Here is a 17,677-nt window from a genome sequence, read left to right as displayed (position 1 = left end):
GGGTGACCAGATGTCCTGATTTTATAGGGACAGTCCCGATTTTTGGGTCTTTTTCTTATAGGATCCTATTATCCCCCACCCCCTTTCCCGATTTTTCACACTTGCTGTCTGGTCACCCTAGTGGTGTGCACATGTGTGGGTCCCAGCTGCTCCCTGCCCCCCTCATTGAAGCAGGTGTGCAGGGTTACTGCCTTGCGAACTGCAGGGCACCAGTGGACATGGGACTGGCTGGAGGCAGGGCAGGGGCTCACTGGAGGTAGGGTCTGGCTGCAGGCAGGGCAAGGGGTGCGGGGCTGGCTGGAGACAGGGGTGTGTGGGGCTGGCTGGCTTTGGGCAGGGCCGTAGGGGGGTGCGGCAGGGGTTGCCTGGAAACAGGGCAGGGGGTGCGGCAGAGGCTGGCTGTGGGCAGGGCGTGCAGGGCTGGCTGCAGGCAGGGCAGGGGGGCGGGGCTGGTGCGGGCAGAACGGGGGCGGGGCTGGCTGCAGGCAGGGCAGGGGGGCGGGGCTGGCTGCAGGCAGGGCAGGGGGGCGGGGCTGGAGGTAGGGCAGGGGTGCAGCAGGGGCTGGCTGCGGACAGGGGGTGCAGGGCTGGCTGGAGACGGGGCTGGCTGCGGGCAGGGCAGGGGGTGTGGGGCTGGTGCGGGGACAGGGTGCAGCAGAGGCAGCTGGAGCCCCGGCCCTTTAAATAGCCCCAGAGCCCCCCGCTATCCCAGGGCTCTGTGGGCTATTTAAAGGGCCCAGGGCTCCCCTGCTTCTACCGCCCCGGCCCTTTAAATAGCCGCGGGAGCCCTGGGGACGCAGCGGGGCTCCAGCGGCTATTTAAAGGGCCGGGGCGGTAGAGGCAGCAGGAGCCCCGGACTTTTTAAATAGCCCCCAGAGCCCCGCAGCCCTACCCCAGGGGTCCAGCAGTGGGGGTCTGGTGGCAATTTAAAGGGCCTGAGCCCCTGCTGGGAGCCCTAGGTCCTTTAAATTGCCCCCTGGGGAAGCCGGGCCACCCTGGTACAGCGCACAGGCTTTTGCCGGTACACCGTACCGGGTCTTGGGCCCGGGGCCCGATTCAGGGGAATTGGTTGAATTGGCCTGGTGGGGGTATGGCCACAGAGCCGCAGAGAGGGGAACCCTGAGGTGTGGGAGCTGGGTGGGTACTGGGAGTTCCTCCTGAAGGGACGGGGGTTGGCCAAGGTCACTCAGCCCCGGGGTGTGGGAGGGGGACTGGCTGAGGGCACTCAGAGCCCCAGGAAGTGGGGGGGGCTGAGGGGAGGGACTGGCCAGGGGCACTCAGAGCTCGGGGGGGGGGGTTGTCCGGGGGGGCACTCACAGCCCCAGGAGGTGGGTGGGGGAGGGGCACACCGGATTTCAGGAATTCCCTGGCAGTGAAGAGCTGCTGGCGGCAGGGAGGAGCCAGCCGTGACAATCCCCACTTGGGATCCCTGGCTGGGCTAGTGGCTATGGGGGCCCGTGGCCAAGCTGCAGCGGAAGGTGACCTGAAGAAAATGCCTCGGCCTCCGGCTAGGAAGGGCCTGGGCCAGACAATGACCCACCGCGCAGTGTCCCAGCTCCCTGCCCCACACCTGCGGGGCACAGCCCCTCCTCTGTAGGGAGGTTGGCATGTACCTTAGTGCTGCTTCCTCCATCCCCAAAGGCCTCTCCCAGCCAGTCTCTGGCAACCCCTGCCGTTCAATACGCACATTACCCTGCTGTGACATACCGGGGGGGGAACCCCTCGGGGATGGGGGGGCTGTCACACAGCTGGGCAATTTAACCCGGCTGGGCCGGGGTGACTGTCTCCCTGGAGCTGGGGTCTCAGCCAGAGGTGTCTCTCTGCCCTTCCCCCAAGTCGCCCCCAGGCGAGGTGGGAGCGCCCCACGTTGCGTTCCAGCCCCACATTTGCACCCACAAGTGCTGGTGGGTTCCAATCCCAGCTGAACACGCCCACCCGGCCCTAGTGCGGAGCAGAAGGGCCCAGCGCTGCCCCACAGACCCTCTGGCTCTCCGAGCCCGCTCTTACCCATCACCGCAGCACGTCTGGCCCAGGCTGAACGCTGCTGCTCTGTGCAGAGAGGCTGGCACTTCTCGCTCCTGCTGTACGAGGGGCAGGTGCTGCTACCGACTGCTCCCCCTAACTTCCGCCCTGCTGCGCTCCGGGGATGCTGCCCTGCTGTGGAGCTCTCAGGTGTCTTGAACTGGAATTTGTTTGGAGAGAAACTGCTAAGGAGCCTTATCAGCCCCGAGCAGAGAGTACCTGGGAGCCTGCCTGGGTCGGGCGGGTCTGGTACAGCCTCCCCCCAGATAAGGCTCTTCCCTGGACCTGCCACCCATTGGAATCTGGAACGATTCCCTCCAAGGTAACACCCGGGACAGCCAGGGCAGGGCACGGCCTGCTCCCCTGGAGCGTTAGGGCTTTCAGGAGTCAGAGGTGTCAACGGAGCAGGTTGAACGTTAAAGCAGCGAAGGCAGTTGGGGGGCAGAGGAATTGGGTGCTTTGCCATTGCACTTGATCAGCTCAATTTGAAAATTCTTTCAAAGGAAATCCAGATGTATACATCTGACTGGGGCACATGTACACACATACACACGCACACTCACATGTGCACACACTCATGTGTACATACACGTACACACATGTACACATACAGATATATACAGATGTACACATACACGCACATACGCTGTCCCTGGAGCGCCCCAGGATGTGACTGACGGGGTGGCTGGCTATTATGGAGGCAGAAGGGGGTTGGGAAAAAATAATCAACAAGAACTTTTGCTGAAAATGCAAACCTAAGCTGGAAATCTGTGCAGGGCTGGGCTCAGCGAAAATGATCTTTTGAGCTGCTCTTATTGACCGTGGTCCTATACTTCCTGGTTTGCGTCGGACCCAGGCAGGAGACTGGGCTGCTCTCAGCTGTAGAAGCCATTGGAATGAGCCAGGTCGGAATGAGCCAGGCCCTCAGAGCCTTCTGCCACCAATCGCCCCAGCAGTCACTGATCCACACCAAACCACGTCCTTCCAGTCAGGCAGTTTCATATGCACACGTCAAACCCTTGGTTTGCCACTCAGACACCACGGTGATGGGCACAGTAAGGACCGAGAGACGCTAAACAGGCAGACAGACAAGGAAATAGTGGCCCTGCCTACAGGTGTGTGTGTGGTGCAAACGGATGAACACCAGTTGCTGGCTGAAGGCACAACCTTAATTCCCGCATCTCCTGTCTGTCAGCTATCGTTCGCTTGGCAGCCTGAGCTCCGATTTCTAACGCAGCGTTTTGCTCTGGCCTATTGTGGTTCTCATGTCCGGGGGCGCCTTGGCCCCTGGTATCAGGAGCGGTGCTAAGGAGGCTGCTTTTCAAAGGTCCTTAGGTAGGGTTGTCAACTTTCTACTTGCACAAAACCAAATGCCCTTGACCCAACCCCTTTCATGCCCTTCCCCAAGGCCCCACTCCCACTCACTCCAGCCCAGCCCACCTCCCTCAGTCGCTCGCTCTCACACCCTCACTCACTTTCACTGGGCTGGGGCTGGGGGTTGGAGTGCAGGGAGGGGTGAGGTCTCCGGTGGGGATGCGGGCTCTGGGATTGGGCTGGAGATTAGGGGTTTAGGGTGCCAGAGGGGGATCCAGGCTGGGGCAGAGGGTTGGGGTGCGGACTCTGGGAGGGAGTTTGGGTGCGGGAGGAGGCTCAGGGCTGGGGTAGGGGATTGGGGTGCGGGTGGGGGTGTGGGGTCTGGGAGGGATTAGGGTACAGGAGGGGGTTCCGACCTGGGGCAGGGGGTTGGGGTGCCGGGTGTGAGGTCTGGGAGGGAATTTGGGTGTGGGAGGGGGTTCCGACCTGGGGCAGGGTTTCTGGGTGCGAGCTCCGGCCAGGCGGCGCTTACCTCATCCAGCTCCTGGTCAACGGCACACCGGTGCTAATAGAGGCTCCTGACCCCTGGTCTCCCTCCGCTGGCAGGCTCTGAGCAAGGCCTGCGCCGAGAACATGGATGACGAGCTCTCGATCCTGCTGACAGCACCCCCCAGCACAGACAAACTCCAGCACATCTTGGAGGTGAGCAGAATGGGGAGGGGCCGCAGGGGTTTTACCTTAGCCCTGGGGACTCCTAGAAAGAAGAGACTGGAAAATCCATGTTTCTATTGGATCCTTCCGACTATGCATTTGTGATATAAACTCACTGGGTGACCTTGGGGTAACTCACTTCCCCCTTACGGCATCAGTCTTCTCCACTATCAAATCTACACTGGGGAAGAAGGACAGAAGCCCCGACAATCACCTTCACCTCTGGGTGTCTGGTCCTGGGAGCCGAAACCAACTGGACTATCTGCCCCATCTCCTAAACTTCCCTGTCTTTCCCTCCTAGGGCCTGGTCCTTAGTGCTCAGCCTGGCCCCTTCCCAGCTTGTCCCTGACCTTTAAAGGACGCTCCAAGCCCATCCCATGCCTGCTTCCCTTGGGGTCGTTTATAATGTAAATAAACAAGTTACAATAAGAAAATAGCCAGACTATGTCACTGATTTCTGCTCCAATGGGAAGCCAACCTGCAAGGCCCTGGAATCTGTCAATGCCCAGTAAAGGGGTGACATTGGTGTCGGAAAGGGGACACTGGTTCAGAGGCAGGACCATATGTGGTTCAACCGCATTACACTAATTCCAATTTCTTTTTACTCTCCACCTTTTTTCTAATACCTGTTTCAGCTTGTTTGAATAATACCCCGCCTACCAAAGTTTACATTAGTCTTCAAAAAGAAGAACAGGAATACTTGTGGCACCTTAGAGACTAACAAATTTATTAGAGCATATGCTTTCGTGGACTACAGCCCACTTCTTCGGATAAAGCATATGCTCTAATAATTTGTTAGTCTCTAAGGTGCCACAAGTATTCCTGTTCTTCTTTTTGCGGATACAGACTAACACGGCTGTTACTCTGAAACCTGTCATTAGTCTTCAAGTTCCCCTAGAGTATTTCCAAGTGGAGGCACCTGGTGCTAGTTTAAAATCAAATCCAGGGATCAATTTCCCTGAGGTGACAGTTTTAGCTCCTGGAACATGCCATCCTTAGTGTACAGTGTGTTGGTATTTTGTCCTATACGTTACCTGAGAATGGAAACGCTCACACCCCCATGTACTGATCCAAGCAAATGATGATAAAATGGAGCTAAGGCTGGGAGAACAGATCAGTGATTCAGGGTAAACGACATTGCCGGGCTGTTGCAATAATTCTCAAAACTGAGCCTTCTAAACCCAGGAAATTCAGTTAGGGTTAAATGACTGTGACAAAGTTCCTCCTCTATCTTGGTGGGTCCTGCGCTTATTGGAGGATTTTCTTGCCTCAGAGATTCACCATGTGGATTGAGGAACAGTCCAGAGACCTTCCCCTCTGGGAGAACCCACAGTCCAGGTCAATTGGGAGGTTTGGGGGGAACCCGGGCCCGCCCTCTACTTCGGGTTCCAGCCCAGGGCCCTGTGGACTGCAGCTGTCTATAGTGCCTCCTGTAACAGCTGCATGACAGCTACAACTCCCTGGGCTACTTCCCCATGGCCTCCTCCAAACACCTTCCTTATTCTCACCACAGGACCTTCCTCCTGGTGTCTGATAATACTTGTGCTCCTCAGTCCTCCAGCAGCACACCCTCTCACTCTCAGCTCCTTGCACCTCTTGCTCCCAGCTCCTCACACTCACACCACAAACTGAAGTGAGCTCCTTTTAAAACCCAGGTGCCCTGATTAGCCTGCCTTAATTGATTCTAGGAGCTTCTTCTTAATTGGCTCCAGGTGTCCTAATTAGCCTGCCTGCCTTAACCGGTTCTAGCAGGTTCCTAATTACTCTAGTGCAGCCCCTGCTCTGGTCACTCAGGGAACAGAAAACTACTCATCCAGTGACCAGTATATTTGCCTTCTACCAGACTCCTGTACCCCACTGGTCTGGGTCTGTCACACCACATTAAATTTCATTTGCCATTTTGTTGCCCAATCATTTAGTTTTGTGAGATCTTTTTGAAGTTCTTCACAGTCTGCTTTGGTCTTAACTATCTTGAGCAACTTAGTATCATCTGCAAATTTTGCCACCTCACTGCTTACCCCTTCTTCCAAATCATTTATGAATAAATTGAATAGGATTGGTCCTAGGACTGACCCTCGGAGAACACCACTAGTTACCCCTCTCCATTCTGAAAATTTACCATTTATTCCTACCCTTTGTTCCCTGTCTTTTAACCAGATCTCAATCCATGAAATCTCAATCTGGAGCAACCATTTAGGGTCTAGTCTCCCTGCAGACTTGGCATTCCAGGGTCTTTCCCCACTGTGATGGGTTGAGTCACAGAAACCCCTTTGGGACTGCCACATGATGTGCTGGGACTACCTCTGAGCCCATTTTCCCTGCCAGCTTGGGACTTCAGTACCCTGACTTGTTTGAGCTAGACATGCTAGCCTGCTGCAAACACAGACCCAGGTCTGAACCATGTCCCCCACAAGCTGCAGGCTTAACTGAAAAGAGCTTAAGAAGTGCTCCTGTCTCCAGCACTCAGATGCCCAGCTCCCAAGGGGGTCCAAACCCCAAATAAATCCGTTTTACCCTGTATAAAGCTTATCCGGGGTAAACACATAAATTGTTCCCCCTTGATAACACTGACAGAGAGATATACACAGCTGTTTGCTCCCCCAGGTATTAATACATATTCTGGGTTAATAAGTAAAAAGTTATTTTATTAAGTATAAAAAATAGGATTTAAGTGGTTCCAAGTAATAACAGACAGAACAAAGTAAATTATCAAGCAAAATAAAACAAAAACATGCAAGTCTAAGCCTAATACAGTAGGAAGCTAAATGCAAGTAAATCTCACCCTCAGAGATGTTCCAATAAGCTTCTTTGACAGACTAGACACCTTCTAGTTTAGGCCCAATCCTTTGCCCTGGTACAGTCTTTGTTCCAGCTCCGGTGGTAGCTAGGGGATTTCTCATGACTGCAGCACCCTTTGTTCTGTTCCACCCCTTATATAGCTTTAGGACCCATCCCTCCTTCTAAATGGACCAGCACCAGGTTAAAGATGGATTCCAGTTCAGGTGACATGATCACATGTCACTGCAAGACTTCATTACCCACTTGCCAGCACACAGGTATACAAGAGGACGTACAAGTAAACGGAGCCCTTTACAAACAATCGTCCTGGTAAATGGGAGCCATCAAGATTCCAAGCCACCATTAATAGCCCACACTTTGCATAATTACAATAGGACTTCAGAGTTATATTTCGTATTTCTAGTTTCAGATACAAGAATGATACATTCATACAAATAGTATGACCACCCTCAGCGGATTATGAACTTTGTAACGATACCTTACAAGAGACCTTTTGCATGAAGCATATTCTAGTTACATTAGATTCACACTCATTAGCATATTTCCATAACATCATATGAAGTGCAATGTCACACCCACTTTCCCCTCTGTGGGTCCTCTTGCCCCCCCACTTCTCTATCTGTAGTTCATGCTTTTGCTGCTTCTCCTGGTTCTTCCGCTGTTCTGCCTAATGATTTTCCTGCTTCTCATGCTCTGCTAGCTCCCTCGCCTTCAGCTGCAGCTCCCACTGCTTCTAATCTATCAAAGAGGACCCGGATCATGAGGGCACCCTGCTGGATGGGGAACTGCCTCTTGGGGACATCCTGCTGCCACCTCTGTTGCTCTCAGACTTCATTAGAAAACCAACCTGAGTCTGGAACCTGTTACTTGGTCCTTCCATCTGTCTCCAGAGGGCTTAGCCTCTCCCTGCACAGGGTTTGTGATGCCCTTCTTAGGGAGGTGGCCTAACCAAGGCCCATGGTATATGCCATTTTCTTGTTGTTTCCGTTGACGACCCTCGTTTTACTGCTGCAAGTCACTTATTGCAAAATACTACTGGTGCATTCAGGATCCCATACCTGCCACCAATTGTCATGGATCCAGAGGATCGGTGCTACACCCCCAGCTTTGGAAGAGGCTCTAGGAGGAACCCCTTCAATCTACCCAGACCCTCCAGGGGTCCCTCTCGTCCTTCAGGATAAGCAACTCTGCTTCACTGCCTCCTTAGATTGGACCTTTAGCACTGCTGGGTCACAGCAGGAGCTCTGTTCAGCAAGTCCTACCGTGATAGTCTCTGAGTCCTGGTAGAGACTTGTCCGCTCTTCAGGGATTAATGCACCTCAGCAAGCATTTGCAGTGACACACACACCGTGTTGTCAAAACAGTCGGGTTTACTAATCAACTGGACACAGCATAGAACGTCCTTAGGTTGGCACAGAGAACTGAAGGTTAAAGCACAGTTCAAGTCCATTCTGGTCAGCCCAGAGCCCAGCCAAGCTGTAGCGAACCCCCTTGCTCAAGTTCTGTCTCTCTCTCAGTCTGAGCTCCTTGGTCAGACTCCAGGGGAGAGCCCGACTCCTTCCAGCAACCAGCTTTGATCCCCCACCTCACACCTCCCCCATCTTTGTTCTCGAGCTGGGGGGATTGCTCATTTTCCCTGTTATGGATTTCCCCACCTCACCTCCCTCTGGGTCTTTGGATGCTTGGCAACAATGTCTTGGTGATGGGTTTTGCCGTTGTCTTCACATTGGGGCTTGTCTCAGCCAGTCTTTTCCCAATGACCCATTTAATCTCAACTAGGTAGCAGTCATGCTCATTGTGACGGGTTGGGGATCACAGAAATCCCCTTGGTGCTGCCACCTGGTGTGCCAAGGCTACTTCTGCCCCGCTTTCCTGCCTTTTCCAGCCTGGGACTCCCGAATCCTGTCTGCTTTGAGTCAGACCCGCTGATCGGCTGCAAACTCAGACCCTGGTCTGAGCCACGTCCACTAACAGCCGTAGGCATCCTGGAAGCAGCTCAGGAAGTGCTCTTGTCTACGACACCCAGGTGCCCAACTCCCAATGGGGTTCAAACCCTGAATAAATCCGTTTTACCCTGTGTAAAGCTTATACAGGGTAAACTCAGAAATAGTTCGCCCTCTATACCACTGATAGAGAGAGATGCACAGCTGTTTGCCCCCCCTTCCCCCCCCCCCCCCCGCCCCAGGTACTAACACGTACTCCAGGTAACTTAATAAGTAAAAAGTGATTTTAATAAGTACCGAAAGTCGGATTTAAGTGATTCTAAGTAGTTACAGACAGAACAAAGTGAATTACTAAGCAAAATAAAATAAAACACGCACGTCTATGTCTAATCAAACTCAACACAGATATAAAAACCTCAGTAGTGCCAGTCTTTCTTTTACAGGCTGTAGAACTCCTAGCCTGGGTCCAGCAATCGCTCACACCCCCTAGTGTCTTTGTCCTTTGTTCAGTCTCTCTCAGGTATGTCCTTGGGGGGTGGAGAGCCTCTCTCTTTAGCCAACTGAAGACAAAACGGAGGGGTCTTCCAAGGATTTAAATAGACTTTCTCCCCTGGATGGTTACTCCTTCCCATTCCCTGTGTAGCATCATGTTACCCTGGAGTTTTGGGATCACATGGGCAAGTCACATCTCCATGGACCCTAACCAGTCCAGCCATTCGCATTCCTGGCCAAGCTCCGATGTGGATTGGGCTCTGCACCTCCTATTGTCTGTTAAGTTCTTGCACTTAACTTGCACATTCTTTTCTCCAGACATGATCCCATGCTCTTACCAAGGCTATGTATAAACCCAGCAAACATAAAACCAATATTCATAACTTCAACTACAACAATGATATTTGCATACAAACAGGAGGAATATATTCAGTAGATCATAACTTTTACAGAGATATGTTACATGGCACATGTAGCACAAAACATATTCCAGTTACATCATATATACATTTATAAGCATCTCCCCATAAAGTTTCATTAGGGACACCGTCACACCCATGTCTCTTAGCCTGCCCTGAGAGCAAGCAGTCCTGTGTCTCCCACTGGTATCAATGCAACATTTAGGGGTCAGGTAAATAATACAGAACATTCCCACTTCGTGATACACCTGTCTGGTCAGACTGAGCGCTTCATGGGTAGGGACCGGTCTGTGCTCTTTCTCTGAAGAGATCCTAGCGCCACAGGGCCCTGATCCTGACAAAGCCTCTTGGCACTGCTGTGCTGTAAACAAATAATACCAGTAATGGACTGACAATATACAAGGACTTGCACCAAAGCTGTCCAACCTTTACCGAGACCCTTTCCACAGCATTCACCGTGGGGATACAAGGGTAGGAATATCTCACACACACACACACACACACACACACACACACACACACACACACGCTCCCTCCAGAGTTTGTCCAGCTGTACATGGAGATGGGTTGGAGTGGCTGCACTGGGCTGGTGCCCAGGAGAGGCTACACCAAGCCTGGGGGTAGCGGCTGCTTGTGGCCAGGTGGTATTAGCACACATGGCCAGGGTAAAGGGGCAGACCTGGGAGGGAACCGGTCATGGATACAGGGTTACCTGCACCTCTGGCCTCTCTCTGGGCTCTCTGAGTGAAACTTTCCAGTGTCAGGGCAGTGTCATGGTAAACTGTATGTTACTGTTCAGCCACTAGGTGCTGCTATGTGCAACAGACCTTATATAAGCTAACCTCCGCCTGGCCGGGCAGAGCGTTAAAGGATCTTGTGACAGGCACATCTGTGGTGTCTCTCTGAGCCAGAGGCTCTGTAGCCAGGCCAGATCTGGTACTGGAGCCAGACCTGCTTAGGGTGACCAGATCACCCAAGTCAAATATCGGGATGCGGGGGGGGGGGGGGGGGGGGGAGGGAGGGTGACGCGGGGGGCGCGGGGGGGCGGTGCCAAAAACAAAAAAAAAACAAAAAAAACCCTTCCTCCGCAAGCGCTGGAGGGAGGCCCGGGAGACTCAGGGGAAGCGCGGGGCCAGGGTGAGTAAGAGTCCGGCCTGGTCCCGAGCAGGCAGGACTCAGTCGGGTGGTAGGGAGAGGAGGGGGGCGGCCCGCGGTGCCAGGCGGCGGCTGTTCTCACCCCCGGGCAGCGGGACTCGGGAGCAGCCGCTGCTGCAGCTCCCACTGCCGCGGGGGAGGAAGCGGCCATGGCGCTTGGCGGCTGCGGCTCTGGCGCCCCCGAACCCCCGAAGCCGGGGCCTGCTGCGGGGACCCAGCAGCGCGCACGCTGCGCCCAGCCCCTGGCCAGTCGCGTCTGGGCTGCTGCCCAGGTGGTGCTATCCCGCGGCGGCCCCAGAGCGGGGGCAGCAGGCCCCAGCTCCCCTGTCCCGCTCGGGTCCCGCAGGTTCCAGCCCACGAAAGCTTATGCCCAAATAAATTTGTTAGTCTTTAAGGTGCCACAGGACTCCTCGTTGTTTTTGCTGAAACAGACTAACACAGCTACCCCTCTCAAACTTGTTTAATAGTGAGGGTAATTAACTATTGGAACCATTTACCCAGGGTCGTGGTGGATTTTCCATCACTGACAAATTTCAAATCAAGAATGGATGATTTAAAAAAAAAAATCTGCTCTAGTTCGAGCAGGAATTATTGTGGGGCAGGTCTCTGGCCTGTGTTCCAGGAGTCCAGACAAGCTGATCACAACAGTCCCTTCTGGCCTTGGAACCTGTGAAAACAATGATCAAATCCAGGTCACAACTGAGACTGACTCCATAAGTCGGTGGGTTAACAATGATGTTGGTTTGGGTCATCAACTCATTAAATCATCCAGTTAATACAGGGGATGATCAGATCCTGCGGCTAACGTAAGGAAGCACTGTTTTCCTTTCATCCTGCAGTAGGAGATGGGAGAAGTGGCTGTTGTGATTTAAGGAAATCCTGTTTAGACACCAGAGACACTGGAACCGGGGTGGGTGGGGGTGGCGGAGGCTAGCACCCCCTCAAGAGCAGTATTATGAGACTGGGGAAATATTATGAGACTGATCTAGTTTTTGCCCCCATGCTTTGTTCCGCTCAGGCTGGGTGAGGCTCCGTGGCTGTGGCACGTGATAGTCTAGTCTCCTGTGGGCTGCAATAGTTTGGTTTAATTTTTGGTGGTGGGCTTGATGTGAGGGTGCTGGGTGTGTTGGTGGCCTGTGATATAGAGGAGGTCTGGACTGGATGATCTCATGGTCCCTTCTGGCCTAAAACTCTAAATTTAGCTGGTGTAGGACATACCTGTCATTTTGGGTTTAGGATAAGCCTTCCTGATGCTGTGAACCGCATGATCAACACTCATCCAGAGAACCGAGCTCCCTCCATTCCTCTGACTCCGTTTCTTTCACCAATAATGTCACAGAACATGGTTACTGGTTAGGAATCGGCTTTCTTGGAGCCTTTTATCCAGTTGGGACAATGTGATGTTTTGGGACTGAGAGAACTGGGATTGTTTAGTCTCCAGAAGAGAAGAATGAGGGGGGATTTGATAGCAGCCTTCAACTACCTGAAGGGGGGTTCCAAAGAGGATGGAGCTCGGCTGTTCTCAGTGGTGGCAGATGACAGAACAAGGAGCAATGGTCTCAAGTTGCGGTGGGGGAAGTCCAGTTTGGATATCAGGAAAAACTATTTCACTAGGAGGGTGGTGAAACCCTGGAATGCGTTACCTAGGGAGGTGGTGGAGTCTCCTTCCTTGGAGGTTTTTAAGGCCCGGCTTGACAAAGCCCTGGCTGGGATGATTTAGCTGGGAATTGGTCCTGCTTTGAGCAGGGGGTTGGACTAGATGACCTCTTGAGGTCCCTTCCAACTCTGATATTCTATGATTCTATTCTATGATTCTATGACTAGGGTGACCAGATGTCCCAATATTATAGGGACAGTCCCGATATTTGGGGCTTTTTCTCATATAGGTGCCCATTACCCCCCACCCACTGTCCCGACTTTTCACCCTTGCTATCTGGTCACCCTATTTGGGACAGGGTTTGACTCATGTTCTTACCCCTTCCATTCATCAATGGTCAGTTCATAAATTACAGGACTAAGAACCAGGAAACCTTCATTGATTATATGCAATTACAGGTGTTAATCAGAGCTGAACAAAAGTTTTCATTCAAAAATATCTTGAGGAAATTTGGCCAATTTACAAAAAGAGATTTTGTGTGTGAAAACATTTGGATTTTCTTGAGATTTTTTTTTTTTTTTGCATTATTACAAAATTTTCAACTAAACCTTTTATTTGGGGGGAGGGGTCCTATGATGTATTGTGTATTGAGTTCTGTTCTAGTCTATGTAGGTAGCATCTTACACAACACATCACTCAGGATTTCTTCTGCTTTGCCAATTTTGAGCCCTCAGCTTAGTCAAATCGAAGGATTTTCAAAATTGAAAATATTCATTTTGGAAAATTCCAAGTTTTGAAAAGAATAAAAAAATGGAAAATATTTAAAAAATGAAAAATTAGTCCATTTCAGAAAAACAACAGAACAAAAAAAGTCTGACCAGTGAGTAATGCTATGCCCCCCCCCCCACATGCCATATCTCAGGAACATAGTGTGATTGGGGAGTAGACCCAGAAGAAAGGGTGGAGCTGCCCAGTGAATGAAGAGGTGAAAGTGAAGATCGGGGCCTCAGTACCAGGCTGATAAAATGATACTAGGCCCTGCTCATAGTCCAGATACACCCCGATCTTCCCGGGGTTCCAAGTCAGGGGCAGGAGGGTATCCGGGGAAGTGCAAGCCCGGTAATGGCTCCCACACTGATCCATGGCCCAGATCCTCTCCTCAGGAGCAAAGCTGATCCAGCCCTTCCTCCTGACAGACTCTCCGGCCACCCCCACAGCCCAGGCCCTCCCACCCCCGACGTCTACCTCCCAGTAGTGTCTCCCCGAGGTGAACCCTTCCAAGCCCAGCACGCAGGTTTCACTATCAAATCTCTCGGGGTTGTCAGTCACGTCCTGCTGCAGGCCCCTCCATTTCACAGATCGCCCATTCTCAGAGACCACGAGGCTGGGATGAGCCGTGTCCGGATCCAGAATCACGTTCACTGCAGAGATGGGGCAGAGCATCAGGGGCAGAGCCCAGCCCATCGGGGCTGTTTCCCATCCTCCCCCCAGCTCTGTCTTGGCTAGGACACTCTCTGATTTCCAGCCTCTATCGCCCGGGAACCTGCTTCTCTGCCTGTCACTGCAGCTCTCCTCCCAGGCACTAGAGGCAAATAGCTCCCCTGAAAGAGCTGGAGATGCCTCTAGCTCCCATTGGGCCTGTCTGTAACCTCTACAGAGGCCCCTGTGAGGAGCGAGCTCAGGTGTTACACACACGGACGTCATTTCAAACCATTACAAGAACTCAGTAATCACCTACCACAAAATCTGTGCTGTGGGGCCGCTACCACGTCTCCACAGCTAAGACCGCAACTGAGTCTCCAATCTACGCCTGAGCTGGGAGCCCTCTATTCTAACACCCACAGAGTCATATCACACTCAAATTTGGTAGATTTGGTCTGGGTCTGAGGTAGAATTTTTCTACCAAATTTGAACTGAATTGGCCAAAGGGCTACTGATTGACAACTCCGTAAAAACAGAGATTTCACCAGAGTCCAAAAAGCATTAAGACAATTACCCGCAGCCAGTTAAGGTAATGTACACAGTTTCCTAGATCCCTTCTAGTTCATGACGTCAATTAACAACAACACAACACATGAGAATTCACCACACGTGTCCAGGAAAACCCCAACTCTGACCCACAATTACAAACTCCTGTAAGTGCCTACCCCCCTGGACTGACAGCGGGTAAGTTCCCAGACTTAGGAGCACTCTGAGTTATCGCAGTTACACTGGAGCGCTGGTGACTCCATAGTTAAGTGTGAGCATTGTGACGAATCTGGCATTTTCATTGACCACACTGCTTTCCCTGTGACTTCTGGCATGTGTGCATCTGCTGGGCAGCAGAGTGGTGCAGGGGGTCTGACATTAACATACCAGCTTCACTTACCTGCATTTTTTCTGACTTTACTCCAGCCTGAAATCAAACACACCAAGAGGTGAGCACTTCCCGGAGCACGGACTGCTGGCGTAGGACACAGTGTCATATGGGGGGTGGGGGGAAGGGGACACATGGCACTTACCAAGGTCAGCCAGGGATTTCCCTGCAAACAGAGAGACATGGGTGTGCAGTCAGTTCTACAACAGCTCCTGGGTTAGGGAATGTGCCTTTAAAGGACCACTTTGCCCCCTCCACTGTGCTCTCTGCTGGCTTCTTTCTGCCCAGGTCTCCTGGCCTGAGCTCCATCCTCATAGATCTCTCCATGGATCACACCCCCCTTCTTGACATCTTTCCCTCGCTGGGTTCCCATGCCCTGCCCTAGCTGGGCTCACCTGTGGTGTAGTGTCCACACTCCCCATGTGCCTAGAAGCTTGGTGAGGGGCTAGGCCCTGATAACGTGGAAGTGAGGGTTTAATGCGCTAAACCTTGGCTCTGGATGCTGGATCTCAACTCAGGGATCAGCAACATTAGCTGGCTCCTTCTCATTGACTTTGTGCCTCAAAGAGTCAGAGAGTGCTTGGAGACTTTAGGACTCTGCTGAGCCTCTTTTTCCAGGGCATCAGGATCTCCCCACCCCGCCATTCCTTCAAATTCAGTAGCAAAAAGGTACATTGGCCCAGGCAGACCCACCAGTTTGGGATATGGACACTCCCCTGTGTGTGCAGTTTAGAGGAAGGGCTAAAATCAGGCTTACGATGGAAACTGAGCAGCAACTTTATCTATGGAGCAGTTACCCAGCTCCATGATTAGTCAGAGCTCCCCGGCCGTTTGGTTCCCAGAGCCTCTCCTAACAGACAGTGCAGAGACAGAGGCCAAAGTCTGTCTGACTATGTACAGTGAGAGAAAATCATTCAAGCCTCCTGAGAGCCCAGACATTTACCTCTCTCGTTCTCCAGCTCAGAGCGCAGAATCTCTGGAAGAGAAAAGGAAGAAAGAGGTGAGGTTTCATGCTGTCGCATTAACGAGGTTATTCATTTCCTACTGTTAGTTTGGTGAACTTGTCCCAGGAACTTACCTCTCTCTTTCTCCAGATTAGATTGCAGATCGTCTAAAGAAAGAAGAGATTGAGAGAGGTGAGATTCCAGTGGGTGATGGTCTCTTCTAATACTAGCAAAGAGCTGCTATTTTGCAGAAAATCATAGCTTCATAGAGTTTAAGGCCGGACGGGTCGTAGTCTGACCTCCAGTACATCACAGACCTTAGACCCTCACTCAATCACCCCTGTACCATGCCCAAGGCTACGATTTAGTCATGGGTATTTTTAGAGAAAGTTGTGGACAGGTCACGGGCAATAAACAATAAAATTCACCGCTTGTGACCAGTTCAGGACTTATACGAGAAGTACCCCTAAGTAAATCTTAGGGGGGGCCCTGCTGGAGAGGGGGCAGGGCCAGTGGCACCAGCTGCCAGGGGGCCTTTGAGCAGCAGCTGCTGTGGCCGCCCGAGGGACCACTGCTCAGGCAGTCTCTGGGCCAGCCCCACCGGCTGCTGCTCAGATGGTCCCGGGGGCCAGCTGCCCTGGGCCACTCCAGCCGTGGCTGGCAGCCGGTGCAGCTGGCTGTGGGGCTGCCTGAACAACTGGCTGACCTCATTTGAAAAAAGACGTTGAAACACTGGAAAGGATGCAGAAAAGAGCCACGAAAATGATTTGAGGGCTGGAAAAAATGCCTGACAGCGAGAGACTGACTTATAATAATGGGATTATTCACACACTTAAAGTTACACCTGTATCTAGCTGAACTGGGGCCCTGATCGCTCTGGGCCTCAGTTCCCTGAGTGGAAAATGGGATAAGAAAGGGTTACTCACCTTGTACAGTAACTGCAGTGCTTCGAGACGTGTGTTGCTCCACTCTCTGTGTATTCACACCCCTGTGCCTCACATCGGAGATTTTAGGCAGCCGTTTCTGTTCGGCCCACACATACGCTCTCCCCCTCCCATGCATTAGGTCACTACAGCGCTGTGCAGACAAACTGCCCCCAGTTCCTTCTCTACACAGAGCTCATAGGTAAGAGCTCCAAAACAGAGGGGAAGGAGGGCAAGTAGTGGAGCACCCACAGGGGGACACATCTCAAAGAACCACAGTTACGGCACAAGGTGAGTAACCCTTTCTTCTTCTTTCAGTGGGTCTCTATGGGTGCTCCACTCTCGGCGACGCTGCAGCAGTGCCCTGAATGGAGGGGTGGGCTTTCAGAGTCGAGTCTAGTACTGAGCATCAGACACTGGAATAAAATATAGCAGCGGATGCAGGGGTGCCGGAACAGGGGGATCAAGGGGTCAGCCCTCCCCCCACTTTTTGCCATCTGTACGATCAAGTGACGGGAAGGGGGAGAGGCATGAGCAGCAGGTGGGGTCTTGCGGGGAAGGAGGGACAATGCTGGGTTTGGGGGAAGGGTTGGTGTGAGGTCAGGGGTTTGGGGAGAAGAGGTGGCATGAGCACAGGGAGAAGGGGCAGGGGCGGGGCCTCAGGGGGCGGCATGGCACATGGGGTGCAGCCACAATGGGTCAGACCAAAGGTCCATCCAGCCCAGTAGCCCGTCCTCTGACAGTGGCCAATGACAGGTGACCCAAAGGGAATGAACAGACAGGTTATCATCAAGTGATCCATCCCCTGTCACCCAATCCCAGCTTCGGGCAAATAGAGGCTAGGGACACCATCCCTGCCCGTCCTGGCTAATAGTCATTGATGGACCTGTCCTCCATGAATCTATGTAGCTCCCTTTTGAACCCCGTTATAATATTGGCCTTCACAACACCCTCTGGCAAGGAGTTCCACAGGTTGACAGTGTATTGCATGAAAAAATACTT

At 52.6% G+C, this 17,677-nt stretch overlaps 1 protein-coding gene across 1 annotated transcript; it reads right to left on the bottom strand.

The window, feature by feature from the left end:
* Positions 1-13,370: 13,370 nt before the first annotated feature.
* Positions 13,371-15,992, bottom strand: LOC135978859 (butyrophilin subfamily 1 member A1-like; the record flags this gene model as incomplete). The annotated part of the gene is made up of 5 exons (XM_065579593.1): positions 13,371-13,873; positions 14,821-14,847; positions 14,954-14,974; positions 15,752-15,784; positions 15,887-15,992. Coding segments are annotated over 5 exons (690 nt in total), but the record flags the coding sequence as incomplete, so codon positions are not given.
* Between the last annotated feature and the right edge of the window lie 1,685 nt (positions 15,993-17,677).

The sequence above is a fragment of the Chrysemys picta genome, unplaced genomic scaffold (genome assembly GCF_011386835.1).
Source record: "Chrysemys picta bellii isolate R12L10 unplaced genomic scaffold, ASM1138683v2 scaf487, whole genome shotgun sequence".
In the NCBI taxonomy this organism is placed as follows: Eukaryota; Metazoa; Chordata; order Testudines; family Emydidae; genus Chrysemys; species Chrysemys picta.
This window is presented reverse-complemented; position numbering and strand designations above follow the sequence as displayed.